At 38.6% G+C, this 17,523-nt stretch overlaps 1 protein-coding gene across 3 annotated transcripts in view; it reads left to right on the top strand.

Moving 5' to 3' along the window:
* ZNF81 (zinc finger protein 81) overlaps positions 1-14,193 on the top strand; it is a 61,975-nt gene extending 47,782 nt beyond the window's left edge. For all 3 annotated transcript variants that reach the window (XM_014790951.2, XM_087427781.1, XM_087427782.1), the window contains one exon: positions 9,411-14,193. In XM_014790951.2, coding sequence (XP_014646437.2) covers positions 9,411-11,119 — 1,709 coding nt within the window. In that variant the 3' untranslated portion in view covers positions 11,120-14,193. The remainder of the gene's footprint in view (positions 1-9,410) is intronic.
* Positions 14,194-17,523: the final 3,330 nt, after the last annotated feature.

Here is a 17,523-nt window from a genome sequence, read left to right as displayed (position 1 = left end):
ATCAACTGTCTTCTTTGCTTGGCTTTCCTCCAAGAGAATTGCTGCAGTTCCTATACTCTGGATCACATGGCAGGCTTCCTCATTATGGTTCTTGCTTTCTTGGATATTCTCTCCTTCCATCACATTTTTATGCTTCATTACTTAAACCCCACCCCCATGGTCTTACATTCTTATCATATACATTCAGGTTTTAATGGATTTGCCTTCTTTGAAAATCAGTTGGTTGCCTCACTCCTGTTCTTCTTGAACCCTTTCACTTTCTTCTTTCTCTCATTTTCATCTTCTCACTCTAAGATACCAATAAACTGTCATCTACAACCAGCCTCACTTCCTCTTCTCTTGGTAAGTATCACTTCAGATTCCTCATTCCTCTCCATCTCTCCTATCACCATGCCTCTCTCCCATCTTCTGACTTTATGATCACTGTCACTTAGCATTTTTTCTTTTAAAATCAACCTTGTTAAGGTATAATTTATATTCAATAAAATGTACCCATTTTAAGTGTACACTTTGATGAGTTTTGATAAAGGTACACGCTGGTATAACCACCACCCCAATAATGATATATAACATTCCCTTACACAAAAATGCACCTTCATGCCCCTTGTAGTCGATACCCACCACCACTTTGGCTGCAGGCAACCATTGACATGCTTTTTGTCACTGTAGATTAGATTTATCTTTATTAGGGTTTCATATAAATGAAATCATACTGTAGGTACCCTTTGGGGTCTGGCTTCATTTTTTCAGCATAGTGATTTTGCGATTCATCCATGTTATTGAGTGTATCACTAGTTTGTTCCTTTTAAATGCTGAATACTATTCCATGGTATGAATATATTGCAATTGGTTTATTTATATACCTGTTGATGACAGGTGGTTATTATGAATAAAGCTGCAGTGAACATTCTGGTATGTCTTTGTGTGAACATATGTTTACATTTCTCTTGGGTAAATACCTGGGAGTGGAGTTCCTGGGTCATATAATAAGTGTATTCTTACCTTTATAAGAAATTGCCAAACTGTCTTCCAAAGTGGCTGTGTCATTTTACATTCCCAACAGCAATACATGAGAATTTCTGTTGCTCCACATCCTCGCCAACACTTGCTATCATCAGTCTCTTTAATTTTTGATATTATAGTGGATGTGTAATGGTATCTCATTATGATTTTAAGCTATGGTCCTCTGAGGCATAATGACGTTAAATATCTTTTCATGTGCTTATTGACCATTTGTACATTTTTTGTGAAGTGTCTGTTAAATATCTTTCCTGTTTTTTTATTTGGTTGTCTTCTTATTATTAACTTTTAAGAGTTGTTTATATTTGCTGGATACAACTCCTATGCCAGATATGTGTATTGCCAATATTTTGCTCCAATCTGTGGCTTGAAATTTTATTTTCTGACTCTTGCCTATCAAAGAGTAAACATTTTAATTTTGATGGAGTCTAATTTATCATCTTTTTAAAATTTTTAGTACTCTTTGTGATCTAAGAAATCTTTGCCTACTACAATGTCACAAAGATTTTCTCATATTTTCTTCTATAAGTTTTATCATTTTAGTTTTTTCAGTTTAAGTCTGTGATCCATTTTGTGTGTTTGATGTAAGGATTGATTTTCATTTTTTTCAATATGATATCCAATTGTTCCAGAACCATTTGTTGAAGAGACTTTCTCTTTCCTGTTGAATTTCCTAGGCACGTTTATCAAAATCAGTTGACTTTATATATGTGAACCTATTTCTGGACTCTCTATGCTGTTCAATTGATCTATATTTCTGTTTTAAAGTGTAGGTTTTATTATTATTCAGGTATGATGAGGCCAACAGATCTGGAGATGACTGCCATTGAAAAGATAGTTTGTAACTCACACTTCCCAGGAGGAGGAGGCATGCCACACCACATAAGGCCACACTGGGAAGGGTCAGTCAGGAGGCAGAAGTTGTTAGGGGAAAGCATGGGCAAGAGCCTTTATTGTGATTTTCATGAGAAAGAATGGGTGAGGCAGAGTAAGCAGGCTGGGGAGGTTTAGGATTGGCTAGTTTGAGTAATTCCAGCAGGCTCTGGGGTGTAAGGACTGTCTCTAGTTGTCTGGTACCTGGCCCTGAGCTGATTAGGGCAGGGGGATAGTAGCTCAGCCTGTGAGAGTTTGACAAAGGAGACAGTTGGTGGATATGAGCCCTGGATTGGTTGCATATGAAAGGTGTACCTACAGGGAAGTCTTTTGCTATCTCTAGGAATTAACTAGCCCTGGGAGGAGCAGTCTCTCCAGGATCAGCTAGGCTCCAGACGCCAGAGCATCAAGAATATAGAAAATACTGTTAATACACTGTCCTTTTGGCAAACCCATATGTTCTTTATTACTGTAGCTTTTATGTGTGTCTTGAAATCAGGTAGGATAAGTTCTCCAACTTTGCTTTTTTTTTATTACTTTGGCTCTTCTAGGTCATTTGTATTTCCATATAAATTTTATAATCAGTTTGTAATTTTTTTGAAAAAGCCGGCTGGGATTTTGTTTGGAGATGAGTTGACTCTGTAGATCAATTTTAAGAGAATTGACATCTTAACAATATTGAGCCTTCTAATCCATGAACATGGCATATTTCTTTTCTTTTCTTTTTGAGGAAGATTAGCCCTGAGCTAACATCTGTTGCCAATATTCCTCTTTTCATTTTTTCTCCCCAAAGCCCCAGTACATAGTTGTATATCCTAGTTGTGGGTCCTTCTAGTTCTTCTATGTGGGAGGCTGCCTCAGCATAGCTTGATGAGCAGTGAGTAGGTCCGTGCCCAGGATCTGAACCGGCGAACCCCGGGCTGCCGAATTAGAAGGCACGAACTTAACCGCTACACCACCGGGCCGGCCTCTATATTTCTGCCTTTATTTAAATCTTTGATTTCTTTCAACAATGTTTTATAGTTTTTCAGTATAGAAGTCTTATGCATCCTTCATTAAATTTATCCCTAAGTATTTGATGGTTTTTGATACTATTGTAAATGACACTGTTTTTTTAAATTTTATTTTCAGATTGTTCATTGCTAGTATAAAGTGTTAGTGATTGATTTTTGTACATTGACTTTGTATCTTGAGGCATTCCTAAATCCACCTGTTAGTTTTCTTGTAGGTTCTTTGGGGTTTTTCATGTAATTAGTCATTATCACTTTAGGGACACTTTTATTTCTTCCTTTCCGATCTCATGTTTTTTATTTCTTTTCCTTTCCTTATTTCACTAAGACCTTCAGTTCAATGTTGAATAGAAGTGGTGAGCGTGGACCTGCTTGCCTTGTTCCCGATATTAGGGACAAAAAATTCATACCATTAAGTATGATGTTAGCTGTAGGTTTTTTGAAGCTGCCCTTTTCAGGTTATATAAGTTCCTTTCTACTCCTAGCTTGTTGAAGAGTTGTTTTTGTTTTTTTTTTTATCATGGTTACATGCTGAATTTTGTCAAATGCATTTTCTTCATCTTATTAGAGTGATCATAAAGTTATTGCTTTTATTTTGTTAATATGTGAATTTATTGATTTTCAAATGTTAAATTAACCTTGAATTTATGAGATAAATACTAGTTGATTATGACATATTACCCTTATTATATATTGTTGGATTCTATTTACTGATATTTTGTTTAAAAACATTAGCATTTTTCGTGAGTGATATTGGTTTATCGTTTTCTTTTTTTGCAATATTGTTGTCAGGTTTTGTTATTAGGATTATGCTGGCCACATATAATGAATTATGAAGTGTTCCCTTCTCTATTTTCTGAAATAGTTTGTGTAAGACTGTTATTTCTTCTTTTACTGTTTCATGGAATTCACCGGTGAAACCATCTGGGCCTGGAGTTTTCTTGATGGGAAAATTTTAATAACAAATTCAATTTCTTTAATAGACATAGAGCTATTCAGATTTTCTGTTTCATCTTTTGTCAGACATAGTAAGTTGTATTTTTCAAGGAATTTGTCTATTTCTTTTATGTTGTCTAATTTAATTCTATTGTCATCTGAGAATACACTCTGTATGATTTCAGCATATGGTCTATCTAGGGGAATGGTCCATGTGTCTCTGAAAAGAATGTGTATTCGGCTATTGATGGGTGTTGTGTTTTTTAATATATAAATCAAATTAGTTGTGTGTTGTTGAAATCTATTGCTTTACTGAATTGTATTCTACTTTTTCAATCAATTATTTGTAATTTTGGGGGGTAAAAACTGACAAGGAGATTTTAAAGTTTATATGGATATGCAAAGGACCTAGAATAGCCAACACAGTCTTGAGAAAGAAGAAAAAGTATGAAAGATTTACACTACCTGCTGTTAAGGTTTACTATAAAGTTACAGTAATCCAGACAGTGTGTGGTATTGATGTAAGGACAGATATATAAATGGAAAAGAAGAGAGAGTCTAAAAATAGACCCACATATATATGGACAACTGAGTTTTGACAAAGGTGCAAATACAATTCAGTGGGGGAAAGGAAAGTGTTTTGAACAAATGGATATCAGTATTCGAGGAAAAAAACCTTGACCCATACCTTGCACCAGATACAAAAATTAACTTCAAGTCTGACTGAATAGTTTCTATTGGAGCAGCCCGTCTAACAGAAACTGTTAACTCTGAAAAATATGCTTTAAAAACTACTGAAGACACTGGAGAGTGACCAAAAGAACATTTTTCTGGGTCATCATATACTGAACAATTTTGGATTGCATCCTGAACATTATCAGTGTTATGTTATATTACCACTGTTTTCTGTTATATTGTTCTGTGTTTTTGTCATAGTAGGCAATTAACTAGGTTAGACTCAAACTGGAGATGCTGTCTCACCTAAGGTGGGTAGCAACTCAGATCTCTGTACAGACTTCCTCTAACTTCTGACTCCTCTCCCAAATCTGCCTGCTTTTATTCACTCTGCCAGTACATGTTTTGTTTTGTTTTGTTTTTCTAGGGATTATAGTTACTATCTGTGGAAGAATTTTTTTAGGAGCTTACTTCTCCATACTAGAAGTTGAACTCTTACAATTAATTGTTGTACATTGACCCTGTATTCTAAGACCTTGCTAAATTCACTTATTAATTCTAGTGAGTCTTTTTGTAAATTCCTTAAAATTTTCTGCATCCATTATCATGTCTTTTTATTGTTTTCTTTTTAGTCTGTATGCCCTTTATTTTTATTTTATCTTGTTCCCAATCTTTGCTCATTTCCTTTTCCGTAGAGCCTTTTCCCCCATTGAGATGCCTCTGGCTATGGGTGGTGTTTACTGTCATCTGAATAGTTGTTCCTATTGTAATTAACTAAAAATAATCTTCCATTCTGAACACTTAAGCTTTTTATTTGTTTTCTGATGACTTCCATATTGACACCACTAGTTGCTTTGTTAACTGGATCCTAGTACCACATTTACCTACATACTAGACAATGCCCATAGAATATTCTACTTTATTCATTCTTAGTATGTAAGGAATTGGCATCATCATAGCCCAAATCAGGAATTCTCACATTCCAAATTTTGTCAGATTCTGCTGTGTTTTTTGTTTCTTTCCTCTTAATTATCTTCTCTTACTAATTACTCTGCAGTTCTTCTTTTTTTCTTCTTTAAAGAATACTATTTAGGGGCCAGCCTGGTGGTGCAAGCAGTTAAGTGTGCGCACTCTGCTGCGGCAGCCTGGGGTTCGCAGGTTCGGATCCCGGGCGCGCACCGACGCACCGCTTGTCGAGTCATGCTGTGGCGGCGTCCCATATAAAGTAGAGGAAGATGGGCATGGAGGTTAGCCCAGGGCCAGTCTTCCTCAGCAAAAAAAGAGGAGGATTGGCAGATGTTAGCTCAGGGCCGATCTTCCTCACAAAAAAAAAAAAAGAATACTATTTAGATATCCTCTTATCTTAATTCTTAGTAGCATCACCCAAAAGCAGATCTGTATTTTCTTATGCTCAGATTTCTGTTCCTAATGGTATTTGCAGATTCTATTCTTGTTTCTAGTTCATCTTAAATGCTAATAATAGATTTCATTACTTGAGATACCACATTTATCTTTGTCATTAGCTTCGTGAAGTAAGCTTATGATTACTCTGTATTATATAACACATGACCCATAGCTCTTCTCTCAGTGCCATCTACAACGTGGCCATGTATTTCTGGTTAAAGTTGTATCTGTACAATTTCCTTAATTCATACTTTCCTCAAATTTTCACCTTGTCTTTAACATCAACCACATATGAAGTTCGTCTCTGTATCTAGGCTCTTTATTATTTTGTGCTCTGCCTATCCAGGTAATAGACACTTTCATTTTGTTTCATTTCAGGTTATCATCTATTCCATGAAATGGCTCTTACCTCCTCCACATTTATTGCTCTTCTCCATTTCTGTTCTCCCATCCCTCAGATGCTTCTGCCCCTAATAATTTTGAAAGTCCCTGAAAATAAGAGCCTGTATCTTACTTTTGTTATTTGAACACTAAGCATGAAGAAAATACTTAGCAATATTAACTAATTGAATTTGTGGGAGATAAGAATATGAGAGTATTTTCTTCTATTTCAGAAGCATTTTTAAAAATTCTACTGAGAGGAATTCAATGGAACATAGATTGTAATTGGAAAGTAAAGACAATGGCATCAAATATTTAAAAGTTTACTCTGTGCATTGTTTCTATTATGATAGAAGTCTACTAAAATGATTAGCAAAATGAATAGCACAGAGGGTGTTTGCTTTTGAAGTTCAGAAAAAAAGTGTCACTAGCATATGATCAGATTAATTTTCAAAGTAAAAAAATGCTTAAACTGCCTAATGAAGTACATGTACGTTTTTAAATGGCACAAAAGAAAATGATAATAAGCAGGCTAAATGGAGGAAGAGAACATGAACATGTCCTTTGATTTGAGAATAAACTAGACTTTTTTTTGAGACATTTTTATGAGTGGCCAATAGAATGCAAGCTTGCACACACAGCTCTTTTCTAGACTGATGACTCTTCATTTGTGTACTGTTCATGGAATCTCTGGGCTCAGGAAAGATGCAGAGAAGCTCTTATTGCAGGAGCAGATTTTTTACAATGAATATTGGTACTGGTGATCTAAATGTTGTCCAGTACAGCAGGGGTTTAGAAGTTAAGTTTTACTTATAAGTTATACATTTTATATATATTTATAAGTTAAAGTGAAAAGCAGAACCACTTCTAAAACGATGCCGAAGAATCTAGTGCTTAATATCTCCAGAATAAATTAAAACCAAATGTGAAAATGAAAACACAAATTAAGAATAAGAGGATGATCGGGGGTGGCCCAGTGGCGCAGCGGTTAAGTGCGCGAGCTCTGCTTCGGCGGCCCAGGATTCGCAGGTTCGGATCCCTGGCACGCACCGGCGCACCGCTTGTCAACCCATGCTGCGGCAGCGTCCCATATAAAGTGGAGGATGATGGGCAGGGATGTTAGACCAGGGCCAGTCTTCCTCAGCAAAAAAAAGAGGAGGATTGACATCGGATGTTAGCTCAGGGCTGATCTTCCGAAGAAGAAAAAAGGATAAGAGGATGAGATTTTGGATGGGACATGTGTCTGGAGTACAGTATCAAACTGACTAACAGGGGAAAACTGGGTTTGATGACTTAGCGTTCTCAGTATCTAAAATCTCTTGCTGATGAGATAATGTGTAATTTTTCCATTTAAAATTATGATTGAAGGGCCAGCCCCATGGCTTACCGGTTAAGTGCTCGCGCTCCACTGCTGGCGGCCCGGGTTCGGATCCCGGGCGCGCACCGACGCACCACTTCTCCGGCCATGCTGAGGCCGCGTCCCACATACAGCAACTAGAAGGATGTGCAGCTATGATGTACAACTATCTACTGGGGCTTTAAGGGGAAAAAAATAAATAAATAAAATCTTTAAAAATAAATAAATAAATAAAATTATGATTGAAGATTTAGTATGTCTCATGTGCTGTACTGGTAATGGAAACATCTGTTATTCCCACTCTGAGCAAGAAGAGTGTTTTAATTGTGTTAAAGCTAATTTGCAGTAATAAAGAGATAATAAGATACAGTGACTTAAATACTAAAGAATTTTATTTCTGTATTATATAAAGTTTCTAATATCACAGGCCATTGGAAAACCTCATTGCTCATGTTTATTCAGGAATCCAAGTTCCTTCCATTACATAGCTCCACCATCTTTTGGTGTGTTTCTTTTTTTTGTGGCATCTGCATATCTGAATCTGTGTTGCTGCCAAGTCCAGGTTTTAGTAAGCAAGAAGGTAGAAGAGGGTATAGAGAAAACATGCCACTGTCTCAATCCTCTGGTTTGAAAGTGGCACCCATCATTTTTCTCACATTCAGTTGATGAGAATATTTTTACATGGCCATACCAGTTTTCAAAGGAGACTGAGAAATGTTATATGACTGGGCAGCTATCTGCATGGCTACTACCCTGTTAATGCAAAAGAATGGCAAAACAGATTCTAGTGGACAGCTTTCAGTATACCACAGATGGCTTGTCCTGTCTGATTTTATACTTCTTGTTAGATGTAAATAATTTTAGATCCAAGAAAATGGTTACACCTGGATGGAGAGTTGGAATATAGACATCCATTTATTTATTGTTTGTATAGGTCAAGATGGCTATGACCATAATATATTTCCTATAGGCATGAATAAATTGGTTTTTTTCAGTTTTATTGATATATAATTGACATACAGCACAGTATAAGTTTAAGATATACCATATCTGAATCTGTGTTGCTGCTTATATATATTGTGAATTGATCACCCCAATAAGTTTTGTTAACATCCGTCTCATATAGATACAAGAAAGAAAAAGTGTTTTTTTCCTTGTGATGAGAAATTTTAGGAACTACTTTCTTAGCAAATTAAATTGGTTTTTGATCACATTAATTCTGTGTTGTTGCTAATAAGCAAGAAGCAGCAAGATTAGTGAGGATTTAGAATTGAAAGCTAATGAAGACTTAGACTCTGAGTCACCCCCTCCAAGCCTAGGCTCTCCATGGATATTTCCCCTTAAAACCCTTGTCTTTTTAAACTTCAGCCCACCCTACTTGATATCCAAGCCTCCTACCAAAAGAGAGCTAGGTTGCTTATGTTGAACTCCAATCTCCAAAACTTAATAACCATGTTTTAGGACAAATTATATATATACCATCTACAATAGGTGGGTAATAATAGAAAATACCACATAGGGCTTTTGAAAGGACTAAATGAGTTCATATAAATATTTATTGCTTGGAACATCATAAGTATCATGCAAGAGCTTGGCACACAGTAGGTGCTATGTATTTATTTCCTGTCATCATTGTCATCATCATCATCAGATTTACTGGTTTCCGTGTGTTCAATTTGGATTAGCTTATGTGTACCTTTTAATCTTCTGCTATCTATTATTTGTGTCAATTTTCCTTTTTCTTCTCTTTTTAGATGGGAAGTTTGGGATTAAGACCTCACAAACAAGAATTTCTGGAAAAGCTTCGTTTCATAGTGAAATGGAGGGTGAAGACACAAGAGATGATTCATTGTATTCCGTTTTAGAAGAACTGTGGCAAGATGCTGAACAGATAAAAAGATATCAGGAAAAACAGAACAAACCTCTGAGTCACGCTGCTTTCATCAATAAGAAACTATTGAATACAGAGTGGGATTATGAATATAAAGACAGTGTAAAATTTGTTCATCCAAGCCAAAATCATGTTTCTTCACAGAAAAGACCCCATAAATACGACTCATTTGGAAGGAGTTTTAAGCATAATTTAGATTTACATATTCATAGTAAAAACAATGCAACAAAGAACTTTGATAAAATTCTTGGACGTGGTCAAGTTTTCACTCAGAGCTCTTCTTATACTAACCATGAAAATACGCATGCAGGAGTGAAATTCTGTGAAAGTAATCAGTGTGGAAAAGTCTTCAGCCTCAAACAAGCACTCGGTCACAATCTAAAATTTCCTGTTGGGGAGAAAGCAAATATGTGTACTGAATTTGGGAACATCTTCACCCAGAAGTCACACCTCTTTGCACCTCAGAGAATTCATACTATGGAAAAACCTCATGAACTTAGCAAATGTGTAAATGTTTTTACACAGAAGCCACTACTCAGTATATGTCTGAGAGTTCATCGAGATGAAAAACTATATATATGTACTGAATGTGGGAAGGCATTTATCCAGAATTCAGAATTAATTTTGCATGAGAAAACTCATACTAGAGAAAAACCCTATAAATGCAGTGAATGTGGAAAATCATTTTTCCAGGTGTCATCTCTACTTAGGCATCAGACAACTCATACAGGAGAAAAACTCTATGAATGCCGTGAATGTGGGAAAGGCTTCTCCCTGAACTCAGCCCTCAATGTACATCAGAAAATTCATACTGGAGAGAGACACCACAAATGCAGTGAATGTGGGAAAGCCTTTACCCAAAAATCAACACTTAGGATGCATCAGAGAATTCATACAGGAGAGAGATCCTATGTATGTACTGAATGTGGGCAGGCCTTCATCCAAAAGGCACACTTGATTGCACATCAAAGAATTCATACTGGAGAGAAGCCTTATGAATGCAGTGACTGTGAGAAATCTTTCCCTTCTAAGTCACAACTTCAGATGCATAAGCGAATTCACACAGGAGAGAAACCCTATATATGTACCGAATGTGGGAAGGCCTTCACCAACAGGTCAAATCTCAATACTCATCAGAAATCTCATACTGGAGAGAAATCTTATATATGTGCTGAATGTGGGAAGGCCTTCACTGACAGGTCAAATTTCAATAAACACCAGACCATTCATACTGGAGAGAAACCCTATGTTTGTGTCGATTGTGGGAGGGCCTTCATCCAGAAGTCAGAGTTAATTACACATCAGAGAATTCATACTACAGAGAAGCCGTATAAATGTCCTGACTGTGAGAAATCTTTCTCCAAGAAACCACATCTCAAAGTACATCAGCGAATTCACACAGGAGAGAAACCATATATATGTGCAGAATGTGGGAAAGCCTTCACTGACAGGTCAAATTTCAATAAACACCAGACAATTCATACTGGAGATAAACCCTATAAATGCAGTGATTGTGGAAAGGGCTTCACTCAGAAATCAGTTCTGAGTATGCATCGCAATATTCATACATGAAAGTAACCCTGTTTCTTGAAAATGAGAAAGCCTTATCACAGAAGTCAGGTCTAATTGTACATTACAAAATTCATCCAAGACAGATCCTATATGCCATTGCATCATAAAAAGCATTCATCAGGCTCTCTCACCTCAGAGGAGCAAAATTTTTCAGAAGAGACCCTCTAAGAATGCACTAAATGAAGGAGAATTTCCATATTTGCGCCTCACAATATATAATAGAATTCAAACCAGGAAAAATGCTGTCAGTTTGATGCATTAGGAAAAGCTTTCCTATGGAAAGTATTATAAGGCAAATTGTTACCAAATTCTTTATAGATGGAGTGTGCAAAATTATGTAAATGACAGTCATGTTTACTGTGTTATATTAAGCAATTTAAAGTGAGAACTAAATGAAAGATAGGACAACAAAATAATATATTTGATGCATAGACCTAGTCTCACTTCTGTAGGGTGTTTGTGGCAGAACACATTGTACAACAGGAGGAATAATAATTGAAATTCTGTTTTTGAATTTAATATAGTTGTGTCTGTCAAATATATTTCTTATTGAATATTTCTCTCACGTGAATCCACAGTTATAAAGTCATTGTGGTTTTGTATATACACACATCTGCAGATGTAGTTTTACATGAACACATAAATACAATCCTATCCTTCATACTGGTTTCCATGAGATCATGTTTTTATCTTCTTTCGTTGTGGTACAATGGCAAATAGCCACCAATTCCTCCCATCCTTTTATGTATGCCCCTTTGCGATGTTACTCTGTTTTCTTATTGAGAGGTAGAGTCTCTATCTTTCCACACTTTGGCTCTCAGCTTGGCCATGTGACTTGCTTTGGCCAGTGTACATTAGCAAAGAGATTCAAGAAGAGGCTGGAGAAGTGTGAATGCCTGCCTTGAGGCTTACGCTCTCTTGTTGCTTTTAGGAATTCTGAGACCTTTGTGTAAAGAAGCTCAGATTATTCTACTGGGGGATGAGAAACCACATCGAGCAGAGATGGGCCAGCCCAGCTGAGGCCTCTTAGACCAACTGCCAGACATGGAAGTGAGGCTTTCCTCAACCTCCATTCCCAGCCAAGCCGGCCCACACCAGAAGGGCCATACCAGTTATCCCAGCCAACCTGGAGAATTATGAGATAAATAAAATGATTATTGTTTTAAGCTACTAAGTTTTGGGGTAGTTTGTTGCACAGCCAATGCTAAGTAATACCTAAAAGTGTATGTGTGTGGGGGATATTGTACCAAAACATAAGACGTGGCATTTAGCTTTGGGCCTGGGTGGCAGGTGGAGACTGGAAAAACAATGAAGAAAACTGTTAAGAAAGGCTGGAAAAGATAGCAGCCCATGTTATTTAGTAATGAGAAACATAGCAAAACAGTCACCATGCTCTGTGGGAAGATAGAGAATGTACCAAATGAACTTGTGGGTCTGGCTAAGGAGATTTCCAACAGAATGTTGGAAGTATCAGTTTGCTTCTTTTAGTTGCATATGGTAAGGTACAGAAAGAGAGATATGAACTAGGGAAATAACTGTTCCATTTGCAAGCAGAATTCAGAAGAAATACAAAAAAGCCAGGACTTGCTGGGTTAGAAAATAACTGTTTCACATGTCCAGTCTCTCCAGCCATCAAAATATTCTCAAGGTGAAAAAAGGCCTCAGAGTAGAGATCAAATCATGGGTATGGCTGTAAGACCCTTTGTTGAAATGTGTTAAATATTTAAGTTGGTGTTTGGGAGACCCTCTCAGCTAAGCTAAACAGCTTCTAAAAACTTCACAACATTGTCCCCAGTAGCCTGACACACTGCTCAAAGTCGAGAGAAGCCTGTCTTAAAAAGAATTGTCGATGTGGCATTTGGGGCACGGAGTACATACAAACCAGATTCATAGAAAACCTATAAAGTTTTTAATAGAGTTTTACTAGCAGAACTACCTCCAGGTTGGACTTAAAGGGACTGAAACAGTCCACAATGAAAAGTGGCCTCTGGACTCCCCTCTCTAACTTCTATGAACAGGAAGCAAGCTGAGCAAGTTACTCAGCTATAAACATGGGCCATTTCTTATGGGCAAAGAAGGACATCTCAGAGAGAAGACCCCAAGAACAATATATTAAAATAGACTGAGAAACTGTTCCCAGGTAGAACTGTGACCTAATCAAGAAACATTATCTGCCCCTGGAGCAGGGAGACCTGACAACATTTGCTCTGTGGGATGTCTCAATTGTTGTGGAACAGTGGCTGATACGTGCCTGCCTCTTATTTCTCCCTCTTTTGAATGGGAGTATCTACTGCAGTTATCCTGTCCCTATCTCACCATTGTACATATATATATATTTGTGTGTGTGTGTGTTGCGTGGGAGAGGGGAGGTGATCATGTAACTTATCATTTAGCTGACAGGTCTCTGGATCAAGAAACTGAGAAATGGCACCCAAGGAGCCTCAGCCACATCTAAACCTGAACAGAAGACTTGAGGTCCTGGATTTGAGCCTGATGCCATAATTTGGGATGAGACAATTGGAGGTCTTGGAATGGAGGTGAGAACATATTTTGCATGGTGTGGTAATGTAAATAATTTATGACCAGAAGATAGACTGTGTTAGATTAAAAAAATGCTACAAATTTCTCCCATCCCTATATATGCCCCTTTTCAATCCTTATATCTCTTTGTGTTTCAGTTGGGATCATTTCTATTAACCTATCTTCAAATTCACTGATTTTAACCCCTACCCTGGCTCTGTCAGGTCTACTGATGAACCCATAGAAGGTTCATCTCAGTTATGTTTTCTCTTTTATTTCTAGTATTTCCATTCGACTCTTAGAGTTTTCATCTTTCTGCTGGAATTCCCCATATGTTCATACCTGTTGTTCACATTTTCCACTCTCCTCTTTAACATATTAATCATTGTTGGGCCGGCCCCGTGGCTTAGCGGTTAAGTGCGCGTGCTCTGCTACTGGCGGCCCGGGTTCAGATCCCGGGCGCGCACCGACGCCCCGCTTCTCTGGCCATGCTGAGGCCGAGTCCCACATACAGCAATTAGAAGGATGTGCAACTATGACATACAACTATCTACTGGGGGGGTTTGGGGGGGAAAAAAAAGGAGGAGGATTGGCAATAGATGGTAGCTCAGGGCTGATCTTCCTCAAAAAAAAAAAAACATTAATCATTGTTATTTTAAATTCTGGGTCAACTGAGTCTGGATCTGTTGATTGCTTTGTCTCTTTATGGTGGATTTTTTTCTCTTGCTGTTTTGCATCTAATAATTTTTGGCTCAATGTCAGATGTTGTATATAGGAGAGTAGAAACTGAGATACATAATATTTATTCCTGGAAATAGACCTAGATGCTCTTATAGGTCATTAGTGTGGGGGGATTGAGTCCATTTAGTCAAGATTTGGGCTGGGTTTGGGTTTTCTTGTTGCTCTGGTTACCTTCAGTGTACCGTAGTCTTCAAATTTCTCTAGTGTTACCTTGTGCTTAGGGTAGGCACTGGTTTTCCAGAGAATTTTTCTCAATGTTCCTGCACCACCCTTGCCTTTAGGCTTTCCTGTGTGCCTGCATCTCAGGGAGGATCTCTCTCCATGCTCTTGCCTCTCCCTTAGTAGTAGACTGCTATTATTACTTGGTTCTTGGTGACCTGATGCGTAGGGCGCAAGAGTTGTTCTGGGCCAGCCTCAGTTTTAGGCAGGCCCTATATCCCTAGGTCTTGAGGGTGGGGCTTTTTTGGTGATCCTGCCCCTCCCCACTGATAGAAGGCCTTTAATGGTCTGGGCCCAGGATGGTTTCCTGTCCTTCCCTCTCGAGTGCAAGATGTTTTTCCTTTTCCCTTCCTCTAGCCACAATGGATCTTCACCTGTGTCCTGGAGGCAAGAGAGTTTGCTGCACTTCCCCCAGTGGCTTAAGGCTTTTGTTCTGTAAGGGAGTAGAGTCCCAATGGGGCTTTGTGCCATTTCTGTATCAGGAGCTGCTCCCTTGCAGGCCTGCACCACTGACAGAGGCTTTCTCTAGTCTCCTGCCCTACCCCAAATGTTTCTTCTGAGCACCCAGTGGAGGTCTGTGGAGAAGAGCCTGCAAGTGGGGGCCAACTACCTTTAGATCTCCAGCTCTCAGGAGTCTGTATTCTCATACTATCCCACACTCAGCCTTTAGGAATTCATTTAAAATTCTTACCAAATTCTTACTGCTGATATGGTAGGCCTATCATCCTGCTCTGCCACAGGTGACCCAGTGATAACTTCCTCACTCCTTTGAGGCACTTGTGTTATATATCAAGCTAATTGGTTGCTCTATGGTCTTAGCTCTCTGATGAGTTCAAAAAAAGTTATGGTTTTGTAGATTATCCAGATTTTTTATTTGTTATGAGAATGGGAACTGTGCTCTTTCAAGATGTCTACATCCTAGGCAGAAGCCAGAAGTCTGAATGGTCTCTTTTGGCCACTACCAGCAGAATATACGCCCCCTTTCAATGTGACTTTGCCATTTCACCCATCAAGAGGTAGAGTCCATTTCTCCAACCCATGAAACTGGGCTTAGCCATTTCTTTGGCCAATAGGTCATTAGCAAATATGACATACGCAAAGGCTTGAAAAGTGCTTGCACATTGAGGTTTGCCCACTCTTGCCACTCTTAGGAATATGGAGCCCATGTGTGAAAAAGCCTGGGTTGTGTTATTAGATGATGAGAGACCTCATCATCTAACGGAGCAGTGATGGAGCAGAGACGGGCCATCCCAGTTGAGGTGCCCTAGACCAACCAGATTTTCACCTGCCAGATGTGAATGAAGCCATCCTAGCCATCCAACCCTGGTCAAGCCCACTGTGGTCAGCAGCCTTTGAGATGACCCTGCATGATTCCCACCTTCTGGTATCCACACCCTTGTATAATCCCCTCTCCTTGAATTTGGGCTGGATTTAGTTACTTAGTTCTAGTGAATAGAATGAGGCAGGGGTAATGGGATGTCACTTCCAAGATTAGGTTACAGAAAGACTATGGCCTCCATTTGGGGTGCTCTCTCACTGGGGGAAGCCAGCTGCCATCTCATGAGGCAGCCCTGGAGAGAGCTACATGAGTGAGTTTGGGAACATATCCTCCTCAGTCTAGCCTTCAGATGAGACCGTTGCCCCAGCTGACAGCTTGACTGCAGCCTCATGAGAGACCTTCAGCCTGAGGCACCCCTCTGAGCCTCACCTGAATTCCTGACCCACAGAAACTGTGAGATAATAAGTATTTGTTGTTTTAAACTGCTAAATTTTAGGGTAATTTTTTACACAGTAATAGATTAATAATATACTGGCTCAGACTAGAAAAGCTCTGCCATCCATCTCACCCATCCCAGACAACTCACAGAATCATAGATTAAAATGTTGATTGTTGGGGCCGATCCAGTAGTGTAGTGGTTAAGTTCTTGTGCTCCGCTTCGGTGGCCCAGGGTTCACGGGTTTAGACCCCAGGTGCTGACCTATGCACTACTTATCAAGCCATGCTGTGGCAGGCGTCCCACATATAAAATAGAGGAAGATGGGCACAGATGTTAGCTCAGGGCCAATCTTCCTCAGGAAAAAGCAGAAGATTGGCAGCAGAGGTTAGCTCAGGGCTAATCTTCCTCACGAAAAAAAAATGGTGATTGTTTTTTAAGCCACTAAGTTTTGGGTGGCTTGTTACCCAGAAAAAGCGAACTAATGTATTTATTATTTACTGAATTTCCTCCTTCACTATTCATCCCTGACAGATAACCAATAATAATCACCTACTATGAACACTTTCATGTGTTTTTTTTTTGTTTTTTTTTTTGTGAGGAAGATCAGCCCTGAGCTAACATCTGATGCCAATCCTCCTCTTTTTTGCTGAGGAAGATTGGCCCTGGGCTAACATCCATGCCCATCTTCCTCTACTTTATATTGGACGCTGCCACAGCATGGCTTAACAAGTGGTGCGTCGGTGCGCGCCCAGGTTCCAAACCTGTGAACCCCAGGCCGCCGCGGTGGAGTGCACGCACCTAACTGCTGTGCCACCGGGCCAGCCCCCACTTTCATGTTTTAATCTGTGCTCATATTTATATATAGATATACATATGTTACATGCTTGTAGTCAGATAGAGGCTATATAAGGATTGTTTTCTTCCTTGATTTTCAAATATGGGATCATGTCATACAACCGTCTCTGCGTCTTGCTTTATCACTCAACAATAACTCTTTTAAATGGTTGCATGGTAATTAGTCTTTGGGTGGTGAACATGATGTAATCTATGCAGAAATTGAAATATAAGGATGTGCACTGGAAATTTATATAATATTATAAACCAATGTTACCTCAATAAAAAAATAAAAATTAAATTAAAAAAAAAACAAATATCCTAAAATAGCCCTCCAAAAAAAATAGTTGCATGATAGTTTATGAGGTGGAT

This window comes from Ceratotherium simum, chromosome X, assembly GCF_057802395.1.
Source record: "Ceratotherium simum simum isolate JZ-2026a chromosome X, ASM5780239v1, whole genome shotgun sequence".
Taxonomy (NCBI): Eukaryota; Metazoa; Chordata; class Mammalia; order Perissodactyla; family Rhinocerotidae; genus Ceratotherium; species Ceratotherium simum.
This window is presented reverse-complemented; position numbering and strand designations above follow the sequence as displayed.